The sequence below is a fragment of the Ceratotherium simum genome, chromosome 6 (genome assembly GCF_057802395.1).
Source record: "Ceratotherium simum simum isolate JZ-2026a chromosome 6, ASM5780239v1, whole genome shotgun sequence".
In the NCBI taxonomy this organism is placed as follows: domain Eukaryota; kingdom Metazoa; phylum Chordata; class Mammalia; order Perissodactyla; family Rhinocerotidae; genus Ceratotherium; species Ceratotherium simum.
Window position 1 is genome coordinate 57423013 of NC_141905.1, and position 22281 is coordinate 57445293.

At 47.0% G+C, this 22281-nt stretch overlaps 1 protein-coding gene across 3 annotated transcripts in view; it reads right to left on the bottom strand.

Annotated features, from left to right (window-relative positions):
- TLL2 (tolloid like 2) overlaps positions 1-22281 on the bottom strand; it is a 158911-nt gene that overhangs the window by 7121 nt on the left and 129509 nt on the right. For all 3 annotated transcript variants that reach the window (XM_087432349.1, XM_004427892.3, XM_087432350.1), the window contains 6 exons: positions 8962-9087; positions 8074-8234; positions 7282-7462; positions 5952-6077; positions 3761-3888; positions 582-795 (listed from right to left, as the gene is read on the bottom strand). In XM_087432349.1, coding sequence (XP_087288475.1) covers positions 582-795; positions 3761-3888; positions 5952-6077; positions 7282-7462; positions 8074-8234; positions 8962-9087 — 936 coding nt within the window. The remainder of the gene's footprint in view (positions 1-581; positions 796-3760; positions 3889-5951; positions 6078-7281; positions 7463-8073; positions 8235-8961; positions 9088-22281) is intronic.

Below are 22281 nucleotides of genomic sequence, written 5' to 3' on the forward strand. Positions count from 1 at the left end.
ACGCCAAGATCAGAGTCAACGTTGTGTCCCTGGGTTCTAGTCCCAGGTGGCAGCATTTTAATGGCTACAGAGCCGAGCCATTTTCTTACTGACATTCTTCCATTTAACAAAGTAGATGTGTAAGTTATCAGCATATACATTTTCCTCCAAAGGACTGAATAAGGCTATTTACCTTTTAAGTGGAGGAAAAAATAATGGGGAACAGAAACATGTTTCATTTTCTGGAACTGAGCCTGAGAGGGTAACAGGGCTGCTCTCCACCACTCAGCTCCCAGACTTTGGATTTCACAGACCAGCAAAGTTACAAACAAATTTTTAAAGCGGGGATGAGAGGAATGAAAGGAATAAAGAAATGTGGCACGAACGAAGGGTTACCCACTTTAAATGTTGTCAGTTAAGGACTTTAAAAGAAACGAGCCTTCCCGCTATGGTTGCCTGTGTTTCATGTTGAAAGGGACATGTTATCACACCCTCCCTCCCCCCGTAGTCAGGATAAGAGGCCATCCTTTCCCTGCCTTCATCGCCTGTCTGTCTCCTGTGGACGTGGCAATCAGCGGGAGGCCGGCGGCCGGCGCACGTACCCGTGCTGTGCTCGGCCTGGAAGCCTTTCCTCTGCACGGAAGCATCCGAGTGAAACCTGAGGAACAGGCTGCTGCCCGAAGCCACCACGGGGTCTGGTTTCTTGCTGCCGCAGAAACGCCCGAGGACAGGGGCCAGGCTGTCGGGCCCGTCATACAGTTCCAGGTGGTCGTAGGCACATTCCTGGTGCTGCTCGATCTCAAATTCATTAAACATCTGGGGATGGGAGAGCAGAGAGTGAGGCCAGGGTTCCCGGTCAGCCGGGGTGGGGGCCGCCTCTCCCACTCCGGACACGCGTCTGCCCAGCCAGCTGTGCGGGGACTGTGGAGCCCGTGTGACGATGGCGACATCTGCAGAGAGGGTCTCCACTCGGCCCCTCTCTGGGTCCCCAAACAACCCTGTGGGGTAGTTACATTACCTATCGCTGCCATGAGCACTTTCCAAATGAGATGGCCGGGGTTCAGAGTTCAAATGCTCGCTGACGCCTGTGCTCCTCCAACACATCAGGCAGCTTCTCCCTCACTTAATGATAAGAGCAGTGGGGACCAAGCACTCACTCTGGGCCAGGAGCTGTTTCAAGTGCTTTACAAGGTTCACCTCATTTCATCCTCACTGCCTGTGATGTGTCTATCATTATAATCCCCTCTTTACAGATGAGGAAACTGAGGCACGGAGCCGTCAGATGACTTGCCCAAGCAGGGCCAGGAGCAGGAGGTGCGGCTGCAGAGTCCCTGCCCTTAACCTCTGCGCTGTACTGTGCCATCCTTCAGTGCAAATGCTGTGAATGGGGCTAAGTGCACACTGCTCCGCATGGGCATCCTCGTAGTGGCCGAATGTTTTTTCCATGCAGAGTTCTGTGCCAGGTGTTTATGGGCATTTTCTCACTTAATTCTGGTGACACTGTGAGGGAAAGCTATTATTATCCCCAAGGTGCAGAAGGGGAAACTAAGTCTTAAGAAGTAAAGTGGCTTGCCCAAGCTCACACGGCTAGAGGAGGATGGAGCTGGACTTGACCCCCAGCCAGCCTGACTCCAGCCCAGACTCCAAGCCATCACACTGCCTCCCTCTTCCCTGTGCTCCCTAAAGACCGTCCCCTAAAGCTGGCCAGGAGGGTCCCACAATTCCAGGCCGTGCACCAGGCTTTGCAGCCCCAAATGTAGGGCTTCCCAAGTGTTGGGAAGAGGACTGACTGATGGCCTGTCCATGGCTGGGAGGGAGATGTGACAAGGTGAGAGGGGACAGTGTTAATGAAATAAAGACCAAATGACAGAGCAGAGAGAGAGGACATTAGTGTGGGGGAGGGGGACTCAATTCATAAGAAGGGGGCTGGGGTGACAGGGCAGGGATGGACGGAGAGGCAGGATCAGAGGGGCCATTGGCAGTGGGGCTTTCATAGGAATGACAAACATGCTTGAAATGGCAAAGCCCTTCATACCTTATAGAAAGGCAGCTGTGGGGCCAGAGAGTGGCGGAGGGGACAGTGGGCAGGAAGGAGAGTACGTTGGTGCCAGCATTGGTGGGCAACGCAATGGGAGGGAGGCTGTGGGCCAGGGAGGTGGGGAGCTCTCCAAAGGTCCATGGGACACTGCATGTCCCCATGCAGTGAAACACCAGCTTCTTAAGAAGTATTCAACTTGGTTTTATGGCAGCAAAAAGATAGAGCACAATCAAGATATCCACCATCCACTTCCCAAGGGAGTTTTTTTAAAACTAGCACAAATTTCAGGTCTGGACTAACTGTGCAGACCTGACTGTGATCGTTGCTCTAGTTCCTTGGTACTGTCAAGAATGGGAAAAGAGGTGCTCAAGTCTTGCGGCCCTTGGACAGAAGCTCAGCTTCCACTTGTGCAGGTTGCGCATTCCAACCCCAGGGGGCGCCATTCCCCCGCGTCAGCAGAGATTGATGCTGACATTGCGAACATTTTCCGGCAGGTGGCAGTCTTGGGGAAGGAGTCCCTTCTCTCAAGCGCTCTCTCTAATTCACCCTCGCCCAGATTCAGGGCTGTTCCGACTGACCCGGGAAAGCAGCAGCCGAAAGCATTTCCCACATGGGCAGCTATGCATGTGGTCAGGGGCTCTGCGTTCTCCGCCCCTCGATGCCTCGGGCCTGGCACCAGCACCCGCGCCCTAGCCTGGGAGCCCATTCACCCACCTGTCCTCACCGCGCTCGCCAATAAACACCCTTGCAAGTCCCCGGGCGATCGTCTATTTATCATCACGTTCTCCTTTGTTCTCTTCCATTCTACCTGCATTACTGGTTCATAATTCAGGGGAACATCCGTATGCCTTCTGAAGAGTTTGCTCTTCTCCAGAGTCAAAACGACCCATTTAAAAACTGTCTGTCTGTCTGGAGTACAACTTCTCCAGCTGGCAAGAGGGTTTGATTAACACTCCAGGATCTGGGAGCCCCTGGGGGCTGAGAAAGGAGACTTGTACGAAAGACTCATTTCTCCTTTGAAATAACCGAGCATGATGTGCAGACTATAATCATATGCATGGATGGGACTTAAAGAAAGGCTTGGAAGATATATTAATTTTTAATTCAAGAGAGAATTAGCATAAATAACTTAATCTCCTATTGTTAATTGAAAAAAATGTAAGTTGTAGAAGAATATAAATAACAAGTACCCTTGAGAAGTTTGAGCAAGAAAAAGAATATATATATTTTTCCATGCATGTACATACATGATTGGATGTGCATAAGAAATTTCTGGAAGGATTCACAAGAAAATGTTCAGAGAGGTCATTTCTAGAGTGGGCATGGAGGTCCTGGAAACTTTTGATTTCTACTTTCCAACCCTCTGTACTGGTTACATTTTTACCTTGAGAATATATTGTTTTGTAAAAAATTAAAACTGGAAACAATTGAATCTCAAACAGCACTACAGATCTGTGTGGTGGCTACCACGTCATACTGGGACCACTGTGAACAGGTGCTGTTTATAGAACTGTTTTCACCTGCCACTCGCGCTTTATGTGTGTCCTCTCTTTCAGTCTGCACAACAGCCCCGTGAGCTGGGTCTCCCTAGCATCCCCGTTTTCCAGATAAGGAAACTGAATCCTGAAAATGTTGAGTAACTCCCCCAAGTTTCAGAGCCGGGAAGTGGCAGAGCAGAAACTCAAACCCACGTCTGTCTGATACTGAGGTCCATGTTGCCCATAAACTACAAAAATGACTCACGAGTTTCACCCGGTGGCCCGCGGTTGAAGAGATATTCCAGGTACACTCCCTCCGGCTGGGGTATTTGTCAGGCCAGTTGGGGCTCGCCAGGGTCCCGTCTGCACTGCTGATCTTGTGCGCACAGCCAGCTGGGGGCGATGGGGAGACACATGCAGACAGAGAATAATTCACTCTTGGGCAGCACCAGAGGCGTCCCAGGAGAGTCTCCTCCTCTCGTTCCTGTTGTCACATGGTCATTAGCAAATGTGGGGGCAGGGGTCAGCCAGAATCAAGTGTCCCCTGGCTCAGAGAGTTGCTGATTTATCTGTCTTTGCTGCCTTCCTGGTGGTGGCTCGGGAGCCAGGTCATCTTTCTTACTATTATTGTTTACATCGTGGTTATCACTGGAAATACAGTAGAGTTAGTGGTTAAGACGACAGGCCTTGGGGTCAGATGGACTTCGGTTCAAGTCCCCGGTTCCACCACTTAGAAGCTGTGGGACTTCGTGCACTTATGTAAGCCTTGGTGTCCTTACTTGTAAAAGCTGTTGCCTCGTAGCGGGAACACACAGATTAAATGAGATAATGCGGGTAAGAGGCTCAGCAAGTGCTAACAAAGATCACTGTGCCTTCCGTCTATTTATTTCTTTTAGTTTTGCAAAGGAGTTTCATTGAGGCTACAGATGTTGTCCTGCTTACAGTGCCATCAGCAGAGTGGTCCCATGACCTGCTCAGTGAGCAGCATTTTGGCCAATAGCTAGAATGTGTCTTCCTCCGTGTTGAGCACTGTGGTAAGCATTTTGAAAGCATCCTCTCATTTAATCCTTTCCACTTTCCAAATGAGAAGATAAGTTCGGAGAGGGTAAGTGACTGCTGGTGAGGGGTGGAGCCAGGACTCAACCCAGGCCTGCCTTTGCTAGTACAGATTAGGAAAGAGAGGGCGCTGAGGAGCTGGGCCTTGTACCACCGCCATCTGAATGCCGCCCCATGGCTTCAGGCTGAGGCAGCTGGAGGGGGCAGTTGAGGGCAGGTCAGAGGGAGGGGATGGGGGAGACAGCGGCTGCAAGGAGGTTCCTGCTCATCTCAGCCTCCGCTCTGCAGCCACACAGAGAACAGGCACCAACCGGGGCAGGACCTCAGTTCCCGGGCATTTGCTCCTGCAGCCCCTGCCCCGCCCTGGGGGAGCCTGTAGGAAGGCCGCCCCTGCTCAGCTGGCGGGACCTCAGTGGAGTTTAAGTCCCTCCTGGCGTTTAAGTCCAACCAGGCCCACCTCACAGCAGGTTGACGAAGATTTTTTAAGTTCCAGAGTGAAAGTTCCTTCTAAGTTCTTCCAACCTGCCTCCCAACCCAGCCTATGACCACTCATGTCCGTGTCACAGGGCTGGGCTTGGGGGGTGGGCTGCACCTTCTGAAGACGTCTTAGCTCATCCTTGGACATGCCAGGTAGGCCCTGACCAGACTCTGTGCACCCCAGCCAACCTCCTAACTCTAAAATGTTTACCCCAGAGAGGTCTTCACATCTTCCCTCACCCTTGACGCCCTCTGCAGGGCTCTGTGGCTGGAGCCAAGGCCTGGAGGCCTGTGCGTTTATCAGAGATGCTCAAGCTCGCTTGGCAGGGCAGAGTAAGAACAGAGGGAGCCTTTTTCAAGAATAACTGAATATTTAAAGCCGTCTATCTGGCCCTGAAGAACTCTCAGAAGTGAATGGAACAGGGAACAAAGTTTTCCTGATTCTATTTCACTACTAGACCTGCATATTGTAAATAATATTATGACATAGATGGCTGATATTTATTGAAATTTCGAGTGCTTCCTATGTGCCAGACTGTCTGAAATACTTTCTAGGCAATCTCTCATTTAACCCTCACAAAATCTTTAAGAGAGGTCTATGCTTGGTATCTTTTAAACAGGAGAGGAAATGGAGGCTCAGAGAGGTTAAATAACTTGCCCAAGTTTGCACAGCTGGTGAGTAGCAGAGCGAGGATTTAAACCTCGGCAGTCTGATCCTGGAGCCTGGGGGTTTAACTCTTTGCCATAATAACTCCAGGAGAGGACCTGAGGGCCCCTGCCTGCCTCCTGAAGGAGTGAGCTGCCCTGGGGAAAATCCCCTCAGCGGGAGGGTGGGAGGAGGGAGGGCAGCCGCTCTCAGTCTGACACACGCACACTCGGGCGGCCACGGTCAGCCCGGCGCCCCAGCCGCAGCCTGGCCTCACCCTCTTTACAGTCGTGCCCGTTCTCGTGGAGCCGGTAGCCGTTCCCACACCGGCACAGGTAGCTCCCGAATGTGTTGATGCACTCGTGCTGGCAGCCGCCGTTGTCCTTGGCGCACTCGTCCTTGTCTGGGGAGATCAACGGACTCTCCTAAGGGGAACCGCCAACTTGGGGACGTCCCTCACGGCTTGGAGCCCCACTCAAAAGTAGCCGCCACCAGGGAGCCGCCCTGATTGCCAACTCTGATTACCCCTTGCTGGAGTTGGGGGGGGGGGGGCGCATTTGTTAGATATTACTTGGCCCTGGTATATATTGAATTCCCCAGGCTCCTAAAGCACTGTAACGTATGTATATGTTCTCCACCCCTGCTCCCTGCCAAACACAAGGAGGACCTTAAAGGATAAGCTAATGTTAATAATAAGAGTAACAATACTAAAAATAGCTACCATGTATGGAGTATTTGCTATGCAACAGGCACCGCCCTTGTATACATCATCTAAGTTAATTCTCACACAACCGTAGGAGGGAGGTGCCTATGCTCCCATTTACAGGTAAGGAAACCGAGGCTGAGAATGCTAACGTGCCCAAGGTCACTCAGTGAGAAAGCGGCCCGTGTGACCCGGAGGCCTGGGCTCCTCCTCTAGGACCCCACACCTCCCACCTGTGGAGTAGGTAGCGTGAGGGCCACGGGCCAGACGGCCGCGGGCCAGCCCTGCTCCCCCACTGCCCCTCACCCCTGTGCTTAGCTGCCTCCCCTGTAAAGTGGAGTCAGGGATGTATCCTTACCTGATGGGGTTGTTGGGAGGAGGAAATGAATTAGTACAGGGAAAGCACTTAGAACAGCTCCCAGCCCAGACTGAGTGCTATCTTTGTTTATTATTATGTAGGAACTCAAGAGTTAGCTGTTGTTGACATTGTGGTTCTCGTAGCTCAAGCCAGTGCAGTATATGCAGCCCTCCTCTAAGCCAGCTTCATCCTGTAATAACCGAGGACCAACCTCCATCCCCAACCCCCCACTGCGATAACTTCAGAGGTCAGTAGTGTCTCCCTCCCCTCTCTGTACCCTCTGCCCACTGCCTTCTGGCCTCCAGAACTAGGAGAGAATACACTTCAGTTGTTTTAAGCCACCCAGTTTGTGCTAATTTGTTATGGCAGCCATATATGTATATATCTCCATCAAGATAACAAATCCCGGATCCAGCATACCACCTCCAAGGTGGAAACGCTGTGAGGGCAGGAGGGGAGAGAGGGGGTGGGCAGGCGCCCAGAGTCCGGGAGTCTGGGAAGCCATGTCGCCCTCAGCCTTGCAGCCTCCCTGCCAAACCTGCACACCTGAGAAGAAGTGGGCCCTGAAGCCGCGTTTGGAGACCGTGTTGTCTGACTTGAACTCCACGCGCATGTTGTTGCTCTGCGAGGTGATGACCTCGGGCGTCTCCGAGCCGCAGAACTTGCCATGCAGCCTGGCGTCAGGGGACAGACCGCTGTGCACCTCCACGAAGTCATACTTACAGACCTGCAAGGGAGTGCCGTGGGGAGCCGCCCAGTGCCCCCACCCCAGATCCCTGGTGCACTGCAGGACTCCCTTCCTGAGAGCTGCACCCGGCCAGGTGGCCAGACAGTCTCAGCCAGGTCCAGTGGGAGGGTCCTCTTGACTCATACTGGGTTCCCTCCAGCCCAACGTGCAGACGTGGGGCGCACCTGACTCTCACTCTGGCTGTAGGGCTCTGCCTGGGCCTCGGCTGACTTGGTCATCCCATGACCACTGCCCAAGGGAGGGAACAGGCTGTGTCTACCGTCCTGGTCCCCAGCTGCACCTCGCCCCCTCCATTCCCCTCAGCTGGACACCAACCCCCAGATTCCTACCCCAGGGGACACACCTGTCCTGCCCACCTCCCAACCCCAAGCCCCACCTCCTCCACTCTTGTCCTGATTCTCCTTGGATTCCTCAGTGACGGGAGGACCACAGCACTCTATCTGCAGAGGACGTGCTGCTGAAACTGCTGCGCCAAATACCCCCCACACCTACCCAGCTAAGATTCCAGGACTCCAGGAAGCCGCCTCCCCGCCTTCCGGCCCTGAGCCACATCCCAACAGCATCCCCGATCAGTTAGCACAGAAACGTACATCGTTGCCCTCCAGTTCAAACACTTCGAACTGAAGGGAGATCCGGTACTGGGCGGGGGCCACCACCTGCCAGATGCAGTTTTTGTTTGTGGGGTACTCCTTCGGCCACCCAGGGCTGGTGATGGTTCCGTTCAGCTTGGTGATGAAACCACCACAGGCCACTGCATGGGGGAACAGAAGCAAGATTCATTTGGTTCTAGTTCCAAGTGACTGCGATTTCCCCTAAGCAGCAATAAGCCTGCTGTTCTTTAATAAAAAAAAAAGTTAGACAATCTGAACTGATTAATTCAGCGTCCTTTCTTCTAGTGTAACTGTCTCAACTGAGGATTTGGAGGGATGAAGTTGAGGCCAAGTGTTTACTGTTTTAAAAATGACGATGATGCATTTGTGCTGACCTCACCTGGTGGCATAGTTGGGGACTCCACATGAATTGGACCAAAGGAGAATTAGAAATGTTTGCACCAAGGGATGCAATGTACCTGGCTTACATGAACAAACAGAGCCATGCAGGTGGGCAAGGAAAACAGAACACCTGCAAGTAGAAATGGAATGAATGAAATGCGCTATTAGTTGAGTCACACCAAAGTGCTCATAGTTTTTCTTTGCTTTTATTTCCTACCTTGATAATCATGTGAATTTTACATGGTCACAGAAAATAAACCATGGCTCCAGTTGCACGGTTTCCAGGGTGGAGTCCGTACAATGTGGGCAGTCCTCTCACATTGGTGACTTGATCGAGTTGTTTCTCCCTCTGAGATGTAGGTGCATCATCCACCACCTCTGTCCATTGTTACTTTGCAGTCAGCCAGCTGCCCCATTTCTGCCCCACTTCTCCTAAGACTTGTCCCCCATCCCCTCTCGTTCCAGCTTGGCAGGAGCAACACCAACCTTCACATGTCTTCTTATCGGCGGCCAGCTCGTAGCCAGGATCACACACGCACTTGTAGCTGCCCAGAGTGTTCACACAGCGCTGCTCACACCCGCCATGATCTGGCCAGGAACACTCATCCACCTCTGTGGGAGAGGAAGGTGACTCTGGTAAATTATCACAAAGCCACCTGGTCTGTTCCCCATCACAGTCCACATCCCAGGGTCCCCAGTGAGTGTCCTCTAAGGACACGAACGGCTCCTGGTGGCCACCTTCCAAGGAGTCTCATGCCCATGTCTCAGAAAGCCGCAGCAGCTACAGTAAAGGGTGGGATCTTGAGAACCAACAAGAGTAACTCATTAGCCCGAATCAGGCCTCCTCTGAGAGGAGATCAGGCCTGGATAACTTCAATCTTTGAAGGGTTCAGTCAGTGGTATTCATTTCTGATTAAAAAAAAAAAATCTCAAATGTTCCATACCAAAGACTGAATCAAGTTTAATGCCATGGAATTGGGGTTCCTCCTCTGCCATATATGAAACTTCTCAGGGACATTAAATAAAGGGTAAGGTCAAAAGGACACATTTCTAGATGAAGATGTATAAGTATTCTCTAGGGATGGAATGGGAACCTGTGACCTAGCATTTTATAAATAATCTAAAGAGGCACTCAGGGAGAGCTTCAAGGTTACAGGAGACACTGGGCTCTTAGGTTAGCCAGCACTCCCAGGAGACCTGCAGAAGAGGCTGCAGCGAGACTGAGTTAGCAGGGGAGTCCACGGGATTCAGCACCAGCAAATGTCTAGTGACGTGTCTGGGACAATTAAAAAACAGCAAGTAAGACATCAGGAGTGCTGTCCAGAGGAAGAACGTAGGAGTCAGTGAAGAATCTCCCCGGACACTTCAGCTTACGCACCACTGAAGAAAAGACAAACCCAAGCACTGGGCATCTCCAAGAAGAGTATTAGAAATAAAAGGAAAAATCATTATCTTCTGCTGCCAAACTGCGGTACATCTATCCCTGAAAGAGAGCATGTAGGTTGTGGCCTAACAGAGCTGCAGAGTTTAGTGAAGGGACAGCTAAACACGGAGACATCTTCCAAAAAAAAAAGCTCAATCTAGGAAGAAAAGGGGGTGGGTATTGGTTAATAACACCATGGAAGGTACAGATAGAGCAAGCACGGAGTTGTACACAAAATCTTGAAAGACCACATTACACATAAAATAAACAAAATCAGGACATCTTTGAGTTGGTAAAGACCTGAGAAGATTCCCAGTCCTGCCACTTCGGCAGGGATCCTTTTAATAACATTTCCAATAGATGGCTTTTCAGACCCTGCCTGAAAACACCCCGAGATAGGGCTCTCACTGCTTTTCAAAGGTATTTCTTGCCTTTTGAAATTTGAATTGTCAGAACTCTGACTCCTTGCAACTTCCACCCCACTGGTCCTGCAGAAAATGCAAACCCTTCAGGAGGGACGTCAGTGTCATGGCGGAATCAGCTTTCCCGTGAACTCTTCCCCCGATAAGATACAACAAAAGGAACAGTCACAGACCAACAACCGAATCCCAGACAGTGAAAAGCAAGATCGGAAAGATCCACACTGCTGCACATCTGAGAGTGGAACGTGCTGGGCCCCCGGAGGAAGTGAGGAGAGGTAAGGAGAACTCCTCTCCCTCCCCATCAAATCAGGGCTCCCAGAGAGGGGGGAGGGGAGGCCCTCTTCTGGGAAACCGTAGCTCTTCGGGATCTCTCAGCCAGTGGGAAACTCCCACACAGAGGACTCAGAACTGCTACGGAGTACCATCAACATCTGAGCACCCCAGAGAGCGATAACAAGGGGCGAACAAGAAGCCCCTCATGCCAGGGACCCAGAGGGCAAAAGAGAGAGCCCCCCTCCCCGAAAACCAGACCTTGCGGCTCAGCCGACCAGACCAAACCAAGCGATCCGATGCACGGATCGCATTGAAAAACCATGGCAGAGTGCAGGGGGCTCAGATTACACAGCCCTTTACCACCACACAGTGGCGGCGGGTGGAAATTGCAACCAGAGATTTCCAGGATGAGGAAAAACAAAGCCAACACAGGAACCACAATGCAAAGATACATGAAATCACCAGACCAGAAGGAAAATGACAAGCACCCAGAAACCCACCCTGAAGACACAGAAATCCATAACCTAAATGACAGAGATTTCAAAATAGCTATCATAAAAACACTCAACAAAATACGAGACAACACAGACAAACAATTCAATGAGATTAGGAGTTTCTTCACAAAATAGATTGAAATCATAAAGAAAAACCAATCAGTGCTGATGGAGATGAAGAACACAATGGAGGAGATAAAGGAGAATCTGGAATCTTTAAAGAACAGAGCTGACAATATGGAGGAAAGAATTAGCATTTTAGAGGATAGGAATACAGATATGCTCCAGGATGGAAGAGGAGAGAGAACTAAGACTAAAAAGAAATGAAGAAAGTATTATCAGAAAGAAATATCTGACTCTATTAGGAAATCTAACATAAGAATTATAGGTATTCCTGAGGGAGAAGAGAGAGAAAGAGGAACAGAGAGCCTATTCAAGGAAATAAGAGCTGAGAATTTCCCAAATCTGGGGAAGGGGCAGGAAATAGCAGTAAGTGAAGCCAACAGGTCACCTAAATATGTCAACAGGCAAAGGCCCTCTCCACAACACCTAGTGGTAAGGCTAGCCAGAGTCAATGACAAAGAAACAATATTAAGGGCAGCTAGACAAAAACAAAAAATAATGTACAAAGGAACTCCCATCAGGCTCTCAGCGGATTTCTCAACAGAAACTTTACAGGCTAGGAGAGACTGGAATGATATATTCAAAATACTGAAAGACAAAAACTTTCAGCCAAGAATACTCTATCTAGCAAAAATATCCTTCAAATATGATGGAGAAATAGTAACTCTCCCAGATAAACAAAAGCTAAGGGAGTTCATGGCCACGAGACCCCCACTACAAGAAATACTCAAGAAGGCCCTCAGGCCTGAAAAAAAGAAGAGAAAGGGAATACAAAGCTTGGAGCAAGGAGAAAAATAGGTAGATAAACTCAGAAAAACAGTAGATCTTTACCGGAATAGGTTAGCAACCGCTTAAATACTAAAATCAAAGATCAAAGGAAGGAATTCACCCAAAATAAATTTAACCTCATCACTGCAAACACAGAGCCACAACACAAGACAGAATAAGGTATTAGAAGAACGACTTAGAAGGGGAAGAGGAAAGTGATCGAATTGACTTAGTATAAGGAAATAGGAGGCCATCAGATAATGGACTATCTCATACACAAGATTTTTTACACAAACCTCAAGGTAACCACTAAACAAATAATCAAAACAAAATCACATATGATAAACAGAGAAAACTAGAAGAGTCATAAGACAGAGCAACCAAACTGAATTGGCAGTCTGAAACAAATGGGACAAGAAACAAAGGAAACGCAAAAGAACCAGAAAATAAGTGACAAAATAGCAACATTAAGCCCTCATATATCAATAATTACCCTAAATGTAAATGGATTGAACTCTCCGATCAAAAGATACAGAGTGGCAGGATGGATTAAAAAGCAAGCCTCAACAATATGCTGACTCCAGGAAACATATCTCAGCACTAAAGACAAGCACAGGCTCAGAGTGAAAGGATGGAAGATAATACTCCAAGTTAATGGCAAACAAAAGAAAGCAGGTGTTGCCATACTTGTATCAGACAAAGTAGACTTCAAGATAAAACAGGTGAAGAAAGACAAAGAAGGGAAATATACAAATGATAAAAGGGAGACTCCACCAAGAAGACATATCACTTATAAATATATATGCACCCAACATAGGAGCACCAATGTACATAAAGCAACTATTAACAAACCTAAAAGGAGACATTAACAACAACACAATAATAGTAGGGGATCTTAATATCCCACTTACATCAATGGATAGATAATCCAGACAAAAAGTCAATAAAGAAATAGTAGACTTAAATGAAAAACTGGACGAGATGGACCTAGTAGACATATACAGAGCACTCCATGCAAAAACAGCTGACTACACATTCTTCTCAAGTGCGTATGGAACATTCTCAAGGATAGACCATATGTTGGGAAACAAAGCAAGCCTCAATAAATTTAAGAAGATTGAAATCATAACAAGCATCTTTTCAGACCATAATGCTATGAAACTGGAAATGAACCATGAAAAAAACTGGGAAAGTGACAAAAATGTGGATATTAAACAACATGCTACTGAACAACCAATGGATCATTGATGAAATTAAAGGAGAAATCAAAAACTATCTGGAAACAAACGAAAATGAAAATATGCCACATCAAACGATATGGGATGCAGCAAAAGCGGTCCTGGGAGGGAAACTCATAGCGATACAAGCCCACCTTAACAAACAAGAAAAAGCCCAAATAAGCAACCTTAAATTACACCTAACAGAACTAGAAAAAGAAGAACAAACAAAGCCCAAAGTCAGCAGAAGGAGAGAAATAATAAAAATCAGAGCAGAAATAAATGAAATTGAGACCAAAAAAACAGTAGAAAGGATTAATGAAACAAAGAGTTGCTTCTTTGAGAAGATAAACAAAATTGACAAATCCTTAGCCAGGCTTACTAAGAAAAAAAGGGAAAATGCTCAAGTAAATAAAATTAGAAATGAAAGAGGAGAAATTACAACGGATACCACGGAAATACAGAGGATTATAAGAGAATACTATGAGACATTATATGCCAACAAATTGGACAATCTAGAAGAAATGGATAAATTCTTAGACTCATACAACCTCCCAAAACTGAACCAAGAGGAAATGGAGAATCTGAATAGACCAATCACAAGTAAAGAGATTGAAATAGTAATCAAAAACCTCCCAAAAAATAAAAGTCCAGGACCAGATGGCTTCTCCAGTGAATTTTACCAAACATTCAAAGAAGAGTTAATACCCATCCTTCTCAAACTATTCCAAAAAATAGAGGAAGATGGAACACTTCCTAAATCATTCTATGAGGCCAACATCACCCTGATACCAAAGCCAGACAAAGACAATACAAAGAAAGGAAATTACAGGCCAATATCACTGATGAACATAGATGCAAAAATCCTCAACAAAATATTGGCAAACTGAATACAGCAATGCATTAAAAAGATCATACACCATGATCAAGTGGGATTTATACCAGGGACACAGGGATGGTTCAACATCTGCAAATCAATCAACGTGATACATCACATCAACAAAACAAAGAATAAAAACCACATGGTCATCTCAATAGACGCAGAGAAGGCATTTGACAAGATACAACATCCATTTATGATAAAAACTCTCAACAAAATGGGAATAGAAGGAAAGTACCTCAACATAATAAAGCCTATTTATGACAAACCCACAGCCAACATCATACTCAACGGGGAAAGACTGAAAGCCATTCCTCTGAGAACAGGAACGAGGCAGGGCTGCCCACTCTCACCACTCCTGTTCAACATAGTACTGGAAGTTTTGGCCAGAGCAGTTAGGCAAGAAAAAGGAATCCAAATAGGTAACAAAGAAGTGAAACTCTCACTATTTGCAGATGACATGATTTTATATATAGAAAACCCTAAAGAATCCATTGGAAAACTATTAGAAATAATCAACAACTACAGCAAAGTTGCAGGGTACAAAACCAATCTACAAAAATCAGTTGCATTTCTGTATGCTAATAATGAACTAACAGAAAGAGAGCTCAAAAAGATAATACCATTTACAATTGCATCAAAAAGAATAAAATACCTAGGAATAAATCTTACCAAGGAGGTGAATGACCTATACAATGAGAACTACAAGACGTTATTGAAAGAAATCGATGATGACATAAAGAAATGGAAAGATATCCCATGCACGTGGATTGGAAGAATAAGCATAGTTAAAATGTCTATATTACCTAAAGCAATCTACAGATTCAAGCAATCCCAATCAGAATCCCAATGACATTCTTCACGGAAATAGAAAAAAGAATACTAAAATTTATATGGGGCAACAAAAGACCCCAAATAGCTAAAGCAATCCTAAGAAAAAAGAACAAAGCAGGAGGCATCACAATCCCTGACTTCAAAACATATTACAAAGCAATAGGAACCAAAACAGCATGGTACTGGTACAAAAACAGACACACAGATCAATGGAACAGAACTGAAAGCCCAGAAATAAAACCACACATATACGGACAGCTAATTTTCGACAAAGGAGCTAAGAACATACAATGGAGAAAGGAAAGTCTCTTCAACAAATGGTATTGGGAAAACTGGACAGCCACATGCAAAAGAATGAAAGTGGACCATCTGCTATTGCCATTCACAAAAATTAACTCAAAATGGATCAAAGACCTGAAGGTGAGACCTGAAACTATAAAACGCATAGAAGAAAATATAGGCAACACGCTATTTGACATTGGTCATAAAGGAATCTTTTCGGATGACATGCCTACCCACACTAGGGAAACTAAAGAAAAAATAAACAAGTGGGACTTTATCAGATTAAAGAGCTTCTATAAGACAAACGAAACCAGAATCAAGATGAATAGACAACCCACCAGCTGGGAGAGAATATTTGCAAAACATACATCTGACAAGGGGTTGATCTCCATAATATATAAAGAACTCACACAACTGAACAACAAAAAAACAAACAACCCGATCAAAAAATGGGCAAAGGAAATGAACAGACACTTTTCCAAAGAAGATATACAGATGGCCAATAGGCACATGAAAAGATGTTCAACATCATCAATCATCAGGGAAATGCAAATCAAAACAACACTAAGATATCACCTCACGCCCGTTAGAATGGCTATAATCACCAAGACAAAAAACAACAAATGTTGGAGAGGATGTGGAGAAACAGGAACCCTCATACACAGCTGGTGGGAATGCAAACTGGTGCAGCCTCTATGGAAAACGGTATGGAGATTCCTCAAAGAATTAAAAATAGAGATGCCCTATGATCTAGCCATCCCACTACTGGCAATCTATCCAACGAACCTGAAATCAACAATCCAAAGAGGCTTATGCACCCCTATGTTCATTGCAGCATTATTCACCATAGCCAAGAAGTGGAATCAACCTAAGTGTCCCTCGACTGACAATTGGATCAAGAAGATGTGGTATATATATACAATGGAATACTACTCAGTCATAAAAAAAGACAAAATCGTCCCATTTGCAACAACACGGTTGGGCCTGGAGGGTATTATGTTAAGTGAAGTAAGCCAGAAGAAGAAAGACAAACACTGTATGATCTCACTCATATGTGGAATATAAACCAACACATGGACAGAGAAAACTGGACTGTGGTTACCAGGGGCGGTGGGGGTGGGCACAAGGGGTGAAGGGAGTCATATATATATGGTGATGGACAAACAAAAATGTCAACCCAAAATTTCAAAATGTTAAAAACTATTAAAACATCAATTAAAAAAAGAGATAGAAAGCACAATAAAATAAAATCGTAAAAGTATAAAACCTATCAACATATTAACACAGCAGAATACTTTATCTACTGGAGCTGCCTTATTGCCAAACAGCAATAAAAGCCCTTCAATTTAATAAGAAAAAAAAATGCAAACCCTTCAACCATAATGCCTCCCTCTACTCTGCCCTTTCCTAACTCAATCTTCCTGGTCTATGATGCACAAAATACTCATCTATCTGGTTGCTCTTCGCTGAGTAAAGGACAGTTTATAAATATCCCAATGTATCACATAGTGGATAGTAAACTTGGGTAACTCTAAGAGTAATATGTTCTGGGGCTCAACAGAAGCTTAAACACGTTGGTCAGTAGGGGAGACTGAGTTTAGGAGACAAGCTCGAGGCAGGGGGTTGAAGTGGTCCATGGCCTCAAATAAATGTAAGTCTTGAATATGCTAAAATAGTAACAGCCCTACAATTATTTATTACTTTACAATAGGCAAAGCACTTTCTTCTACATTTGCTAGAAAGTATAGAAGGAGGAGAATCAATGATAAGGAGAAACAGAAAGAGTCCAGGCTTCAGAGTGAACAGGACAGACCTGGGTTCGATCCACCAGTGGATCTTCCCCCAACAAATTGGGTGATTTAACCTCTCTCAGCCTTCCGGCTGCTCTAAAATGAGAATACTACCTCCTTTTAGGGTTGTGGTGATTGAAAATGATGGCTGTGAAGTACCCAGCATATAGACATTCAGTACACAGTAGATGTCACTATAGACAACAGTGGGGTTGCTTTTGAAATTCCGGTGGGTGGAGAGACACAAAGGTGGTGGTGAAAATGATAAGGTTACCTGGGCATACCTGAATCAGGTACGAGTAGAGTAGTGCAGGCCTGAGGAGGGGAGAGAGACAAGGCAGAAACAGAAAGAAGGAAAATGCGTCAAAGATGGGCCAATAAAGGAAAACTAGATGGGCAGGAGGGCAACAGAGCAGAGCCAAGAAACTAGCTGGTGGGCATAGGGGGAGGGCAGAAAGGAACTGTGGAAAGAGCCCATCAAAATAGACCAAGATGAACAAAGGACCAAGGCGGGGGGCGAGGGGAGACTCTGATGCCGGAAGACGCTATGGCTGTGGCAGGACGCACATATGTCATAGCTAAGAAAGGGAGGACCACCGATGATCAAGTCTCCTGCACCATCTTAGCCATGTGGAGGGAGAGAGTCTGGTGGAATGGATTTGGGCCTAAAGCAAAGGGAATACAATTTCTCCAGAGACTAGAAGGGTAGATGTTTGGCCCAGGAAAGTGGGTGAAAGACATATGTTTACACCTGAGCCTTCTCCAGAAAGAGCAGTGGGATGTTTGGCCATTTCCAACCCCACTCCAGCTTGGGTGGATGGCGTGGAAGCGTACAGGGGCCCTGCTCTCCGTGGGAGCCTGGGTGTCCTCCGCATCGCCTCCACACTGCACTGAAGTAGCGTCTGCTCCAAGCCCACAGGCTCGTGCTTGCTCTGGGCTATAGTGGCCAAGGCCAAGCCTCCCAGGAAAATCTGAGACAGCGTGGGGGTAGGAGAAAGAGCTGAGCCAGGGCTCAGCTTTGCATGGCAGCTTTGGCTTCTTTGGCTTTTCCAGGGTGTATGAGTGAAAGAAGGAACCATTCTGTGCTTAGATAACGAGATGACTCAGGTAGGATCCCAAAAATTGCTTCAGAGAGAATTAAAGAAAGAGAAGGCAGGGCACATCCCTAAGCTTTTGAAGAAGTACCTTGAAAGAAGCCAGTCCCTCTCATCAAACAACCTGTGGTGGTCCATCAGCACTGGGACGGTGGAGTGTGGGGATCAAGGTGGGAATCCTCATATTCTTTATGTGGGGAGTGTGTGACCAAAATGGCCCTGCCAGCCCTCAAATGCTCCTGCCATCTCCCAAGGTAACCAGAGATGTGAGGTGCTCTGCCTGCTGCCCAGCCAGCAGGCTGTGAGTGAGACTGCCATCTGGCACCAGGAGAGGGATGCAGTGGCCAACTGGCACCCTGGTCAGTGCCATGAGCCAGCTGGGCCCTGGGCAGAGCCTCCTGCCAACTGGCACCAAGGCAAGAGCTCCTTTGACTTGGTCCAACTCTTCCGTGTGGCCTTTGTAGTCGCTCTTCTGGTTTCTTTCACTGGAGAAGTCCTGACACATGCACACATCTTGTGTGTTCTCAGGACATCCCACTGATGGCCTCTTGGAAAAAGGCTGGACAAAGAAGCTGGCCGTGCCCAGTCTCTTGACCTATGCTGACCCATATGATAGCCACTAGCCCCACGTGACTATTGAGCATTTGAAATGTAGCTAATCTAAATTGAGCTGTGCTGTGAGTGTAAAACACACTGGATTTCCAAGACTTAATATGAAAAAAACTTCCGTAAAATATCTCATTAATGATGTGTCTATTGATTACATATTAAAGTGATAGTATTTTTTGATATATTGGGTTAAATAAAATATATTATTAAAATGAATTTCACCTTTTTTTTTTTTTGGCAGCTTTGCTCCTGACTCTGATTTCCACCTCATTCATCTTCATAGGAACCCCAAAATGTAGGCAGAGCAGGTAGCAGGACGCCCAATCCACAAATGAGGAATTTGAGCCTGATTCATTCATTCATCCATTAATTCCTTGCTGATTCAGTATTTGCTGAACCTACTGTGGACCAGGCACTGGGGATACAGTGGAGAACAAAGCAGGCATGACCCAGTCTCAGGCAGGAAACTGGCCCGCCCGAGAGTGGATAACTAGTGAGAGATGCAGGCAGCACTAGAACTTCAGACGCTAAATCCAGGGCCTGGTTCCCTGCACTCCCATGGTATCAAGAAGGCAGAAAGGTGACAAGTGTCAGAATCAAATCACAAACAATAATGAAAAATTCAAATCCTTCGCTTGACTTGCCCGCGGCTTTTTCTGTACTGGAAAGAGAGTGGACTGTGGAATCCTACAAGTCCAGGATCTAGTTCTGGCTCTGCCAGCTTAGAACTTCAGTCTCCTCAATTTGAAAATGGGGTAACAAGAACGCCTACCAAGGGGTTGTTCTGAAGACAAAGTGAGATAACTTATGTCATTTCTGGCACACTCAATAGATGTCTTTTCTTTCCCCTTTAATAGGTCTCAATGAGGTTTTCACCAGTCCTAGTTCCTTTTAAGATTCAAGGTCAAGGTCAACGTTGTATATTCTTTCTTTTCTAAATGTGGTTCTCCGCAGTCCTTGTTGACATAAAAAAGTGTCAAGCTGGGCTGGTGCACTAAGTTAGTGTAGATGGGCCTCAATTAACACCTTCACAGGCATCTAAAAAGAAGTTTGCAAATTGAGATGTCCTTGAAGTATGGAGGCTGGCTAACCCAACTCCACCCCCACGCTGAGTGAGCCCCTCCTCCAGGATCTACACTTCCACAGCGATGTCATCGCCCATTTACTTGCAGGTCTCTGTCACTACCTTGAGCTCTTGAGGACAGGGACTGTGTTTTCTTCTGTGTCCCCAGCCCCTAGCACAGCCCCTGACACATAGTTTGATGACTGATGAATGGCTGTTAAACGTGGAGGAGGGAGAAGATGGCATCTTCTAACCAGTAAATGGAGCTGGTTATCATGGTTACTTAGAGCCGGCCAAGGCTCTCGACTTTGTCCCTTACAAACCAGTTTAGCATCATAGAGAGAAACATCCCTTTCCGCTGTGCTGACTGGCATTACCAGTAAAGTTGCCACAAAAAATGCAGGAGGCTCAATTACATTTGAATTTCGGATGAACAACCAATCATTTCTTAGCACAGTATGCAATATTTGGGACATACTTATACTAAAATATCATTCTCTATCTGAAATTCAAATTTAACTGGCATGCTGTTTGGGTGGTGGTGTTTTTTTTGCTAAATCTGGCAACCCTAATCTCCAGCTTAACTGGTCCTCTCAAAAATGTGCATCACGGATCATCAGCAGAACCGCAAACAAGGTGTGGGTGGGCCAGTGCCAACTGGTCACCAGTTTTCTCACTGGAAAGGAACCCAACACCTAATTTATAGACCTCGGGGTGGAAGTCAGGGGAGGAGAAGGACAGGAGAATTAGAATAAAACTTCATAACCATTCATGACATGGAGAGCAAAATAAAGCCTCCCAAAGCTGTCCACATCCTAGTCCCTGGAACCTGTGAATTTGTTACTTTATGTGACAAAAAGGACTTTGCAGATGTGATTAAATTAAGGTTCTTAAAATGGGAGATTGTACTAGATGGTCTGGGTGGGCCCAATGAAATCACAAGGGTCCTTATAGTTGAAAGAGGCAGGAGGAGAGTCAGGGTCAGAAAAGGAGCCGTGGCAATGGAAGCAGCGTGAGGAAGCCCAGCGGGCTATTGCTGCTTGAAGATGGGAGGGCACCACGAGCCACGGAACATAGGGGTCTCCTCTAGGATCTGGAAAAGGCAAGGAACTCTGACCTCCACCACTGTAAGATAATACATTTGTGCTGTTTTAAGCCACCAAGTTTGTGATAATTTGCTACATCAGCCATAGGAAACCGACACATGGCAACAGCAAGAAGAAATTGTCACGTCATTTTTTCCAGAGAGTAAAATAACCACCTCAAAGACTCCTTCATTAGCAAAGACAATTAATGGGACTAAACATTATACCATGTATATTCGCTTATGTTTTCTCATTTTCTCCTGATAACAACTCTCCTATAACCTGCTAGTACCTTTTCTCCCAGTGGAGGGATTGGGGCTCAGAGATGTTGTTGAACTTGCTCAAGGCCACTCAGCCAGTGTTGCTGCTACTAAGTCAGACGGGGGCCTCCCCAGGCTGGGAGACAGTCGGTACGTACAGCCTGAAGCAGGGTGGGGCAGGGGCTGTGAACTCCCAGGCATCTCAGCTAAGACTGTCATGTTCTTCTTCCCACTACAACCACTAGCTGATTGCATGTGACATATACTTGCTGTGGCCTGGCTTTTTTGCTTGGGAAAGAATTAAGTTTTGCCTCCAATTATTCAGTGTTATGATTCTTGCTCTGTTTCTGCTTGGGTTTTGCTCTCCCTAGAGGCCTGAAGACAGAAAAAGGTAACAATCCCACACACTTGTGTGGTACTTTCAGCTTATACAGTGTCTCCACTGCCATCATTTCGCTGGGGCTTCACACCTGGTTAGGGGCAGATTTCCTTCCCCTGGTTTACAGAAGGGAAAACCAAGGCTTAAAGAAGGACAAAGGGCTGCCTGCTCAGTGTCACATGGCTGGAAGTGGGTTCTTCTGACACCCATCTGCTTACATAGAACCTGGGAGAAGGAGCTAAAGAGGAGGCAGATGGGGAGATTGGGAGTAAGGGAGGGACCAGGATTTCTGGGTTGGCACAGCCAGGGAGAGGAGGGAAGAAGGGAAAGCAGCCTCCTCCTGGTGTGAGTGGAGCCACTAATCAAGGGACCTCAGTCACAGATTGGATGTCTCCATCCAGTGGCTGCTGGCACGCTACTGGGCGCCCAATCACAATGCACTGTGGAATATCCATGCTTCCCTCTTAGAGCATGGTCATGTGAGGGGCTTCCAGGGCCCTGAGAGCACAGAAGGAAGACCCGCCCATTCGAAGGAGTCCTGGGAAGCCTGCTCTGCTGGAGCCAGGAGTGCTGGTCTTCCCACGCCATTCTGGGTCTGGTTCCATGAAGACTCTGTGGAGCAGTAGGTCCCTAAGGCAGCATGGAGGTCTGCTCACCCAGTACCACCCCTCACTCGCCTCCCCACCCCCCACTTGCCTCCCCACCCCCACCCACCTGAGGGTGGGCTTGTAGGCTGGGGGCTGATGCTTCAGGAGCTGAAGACCTGAGTTGCCTCTTTGGCCCACATCAGGGAATGCAAACCAATGTTGT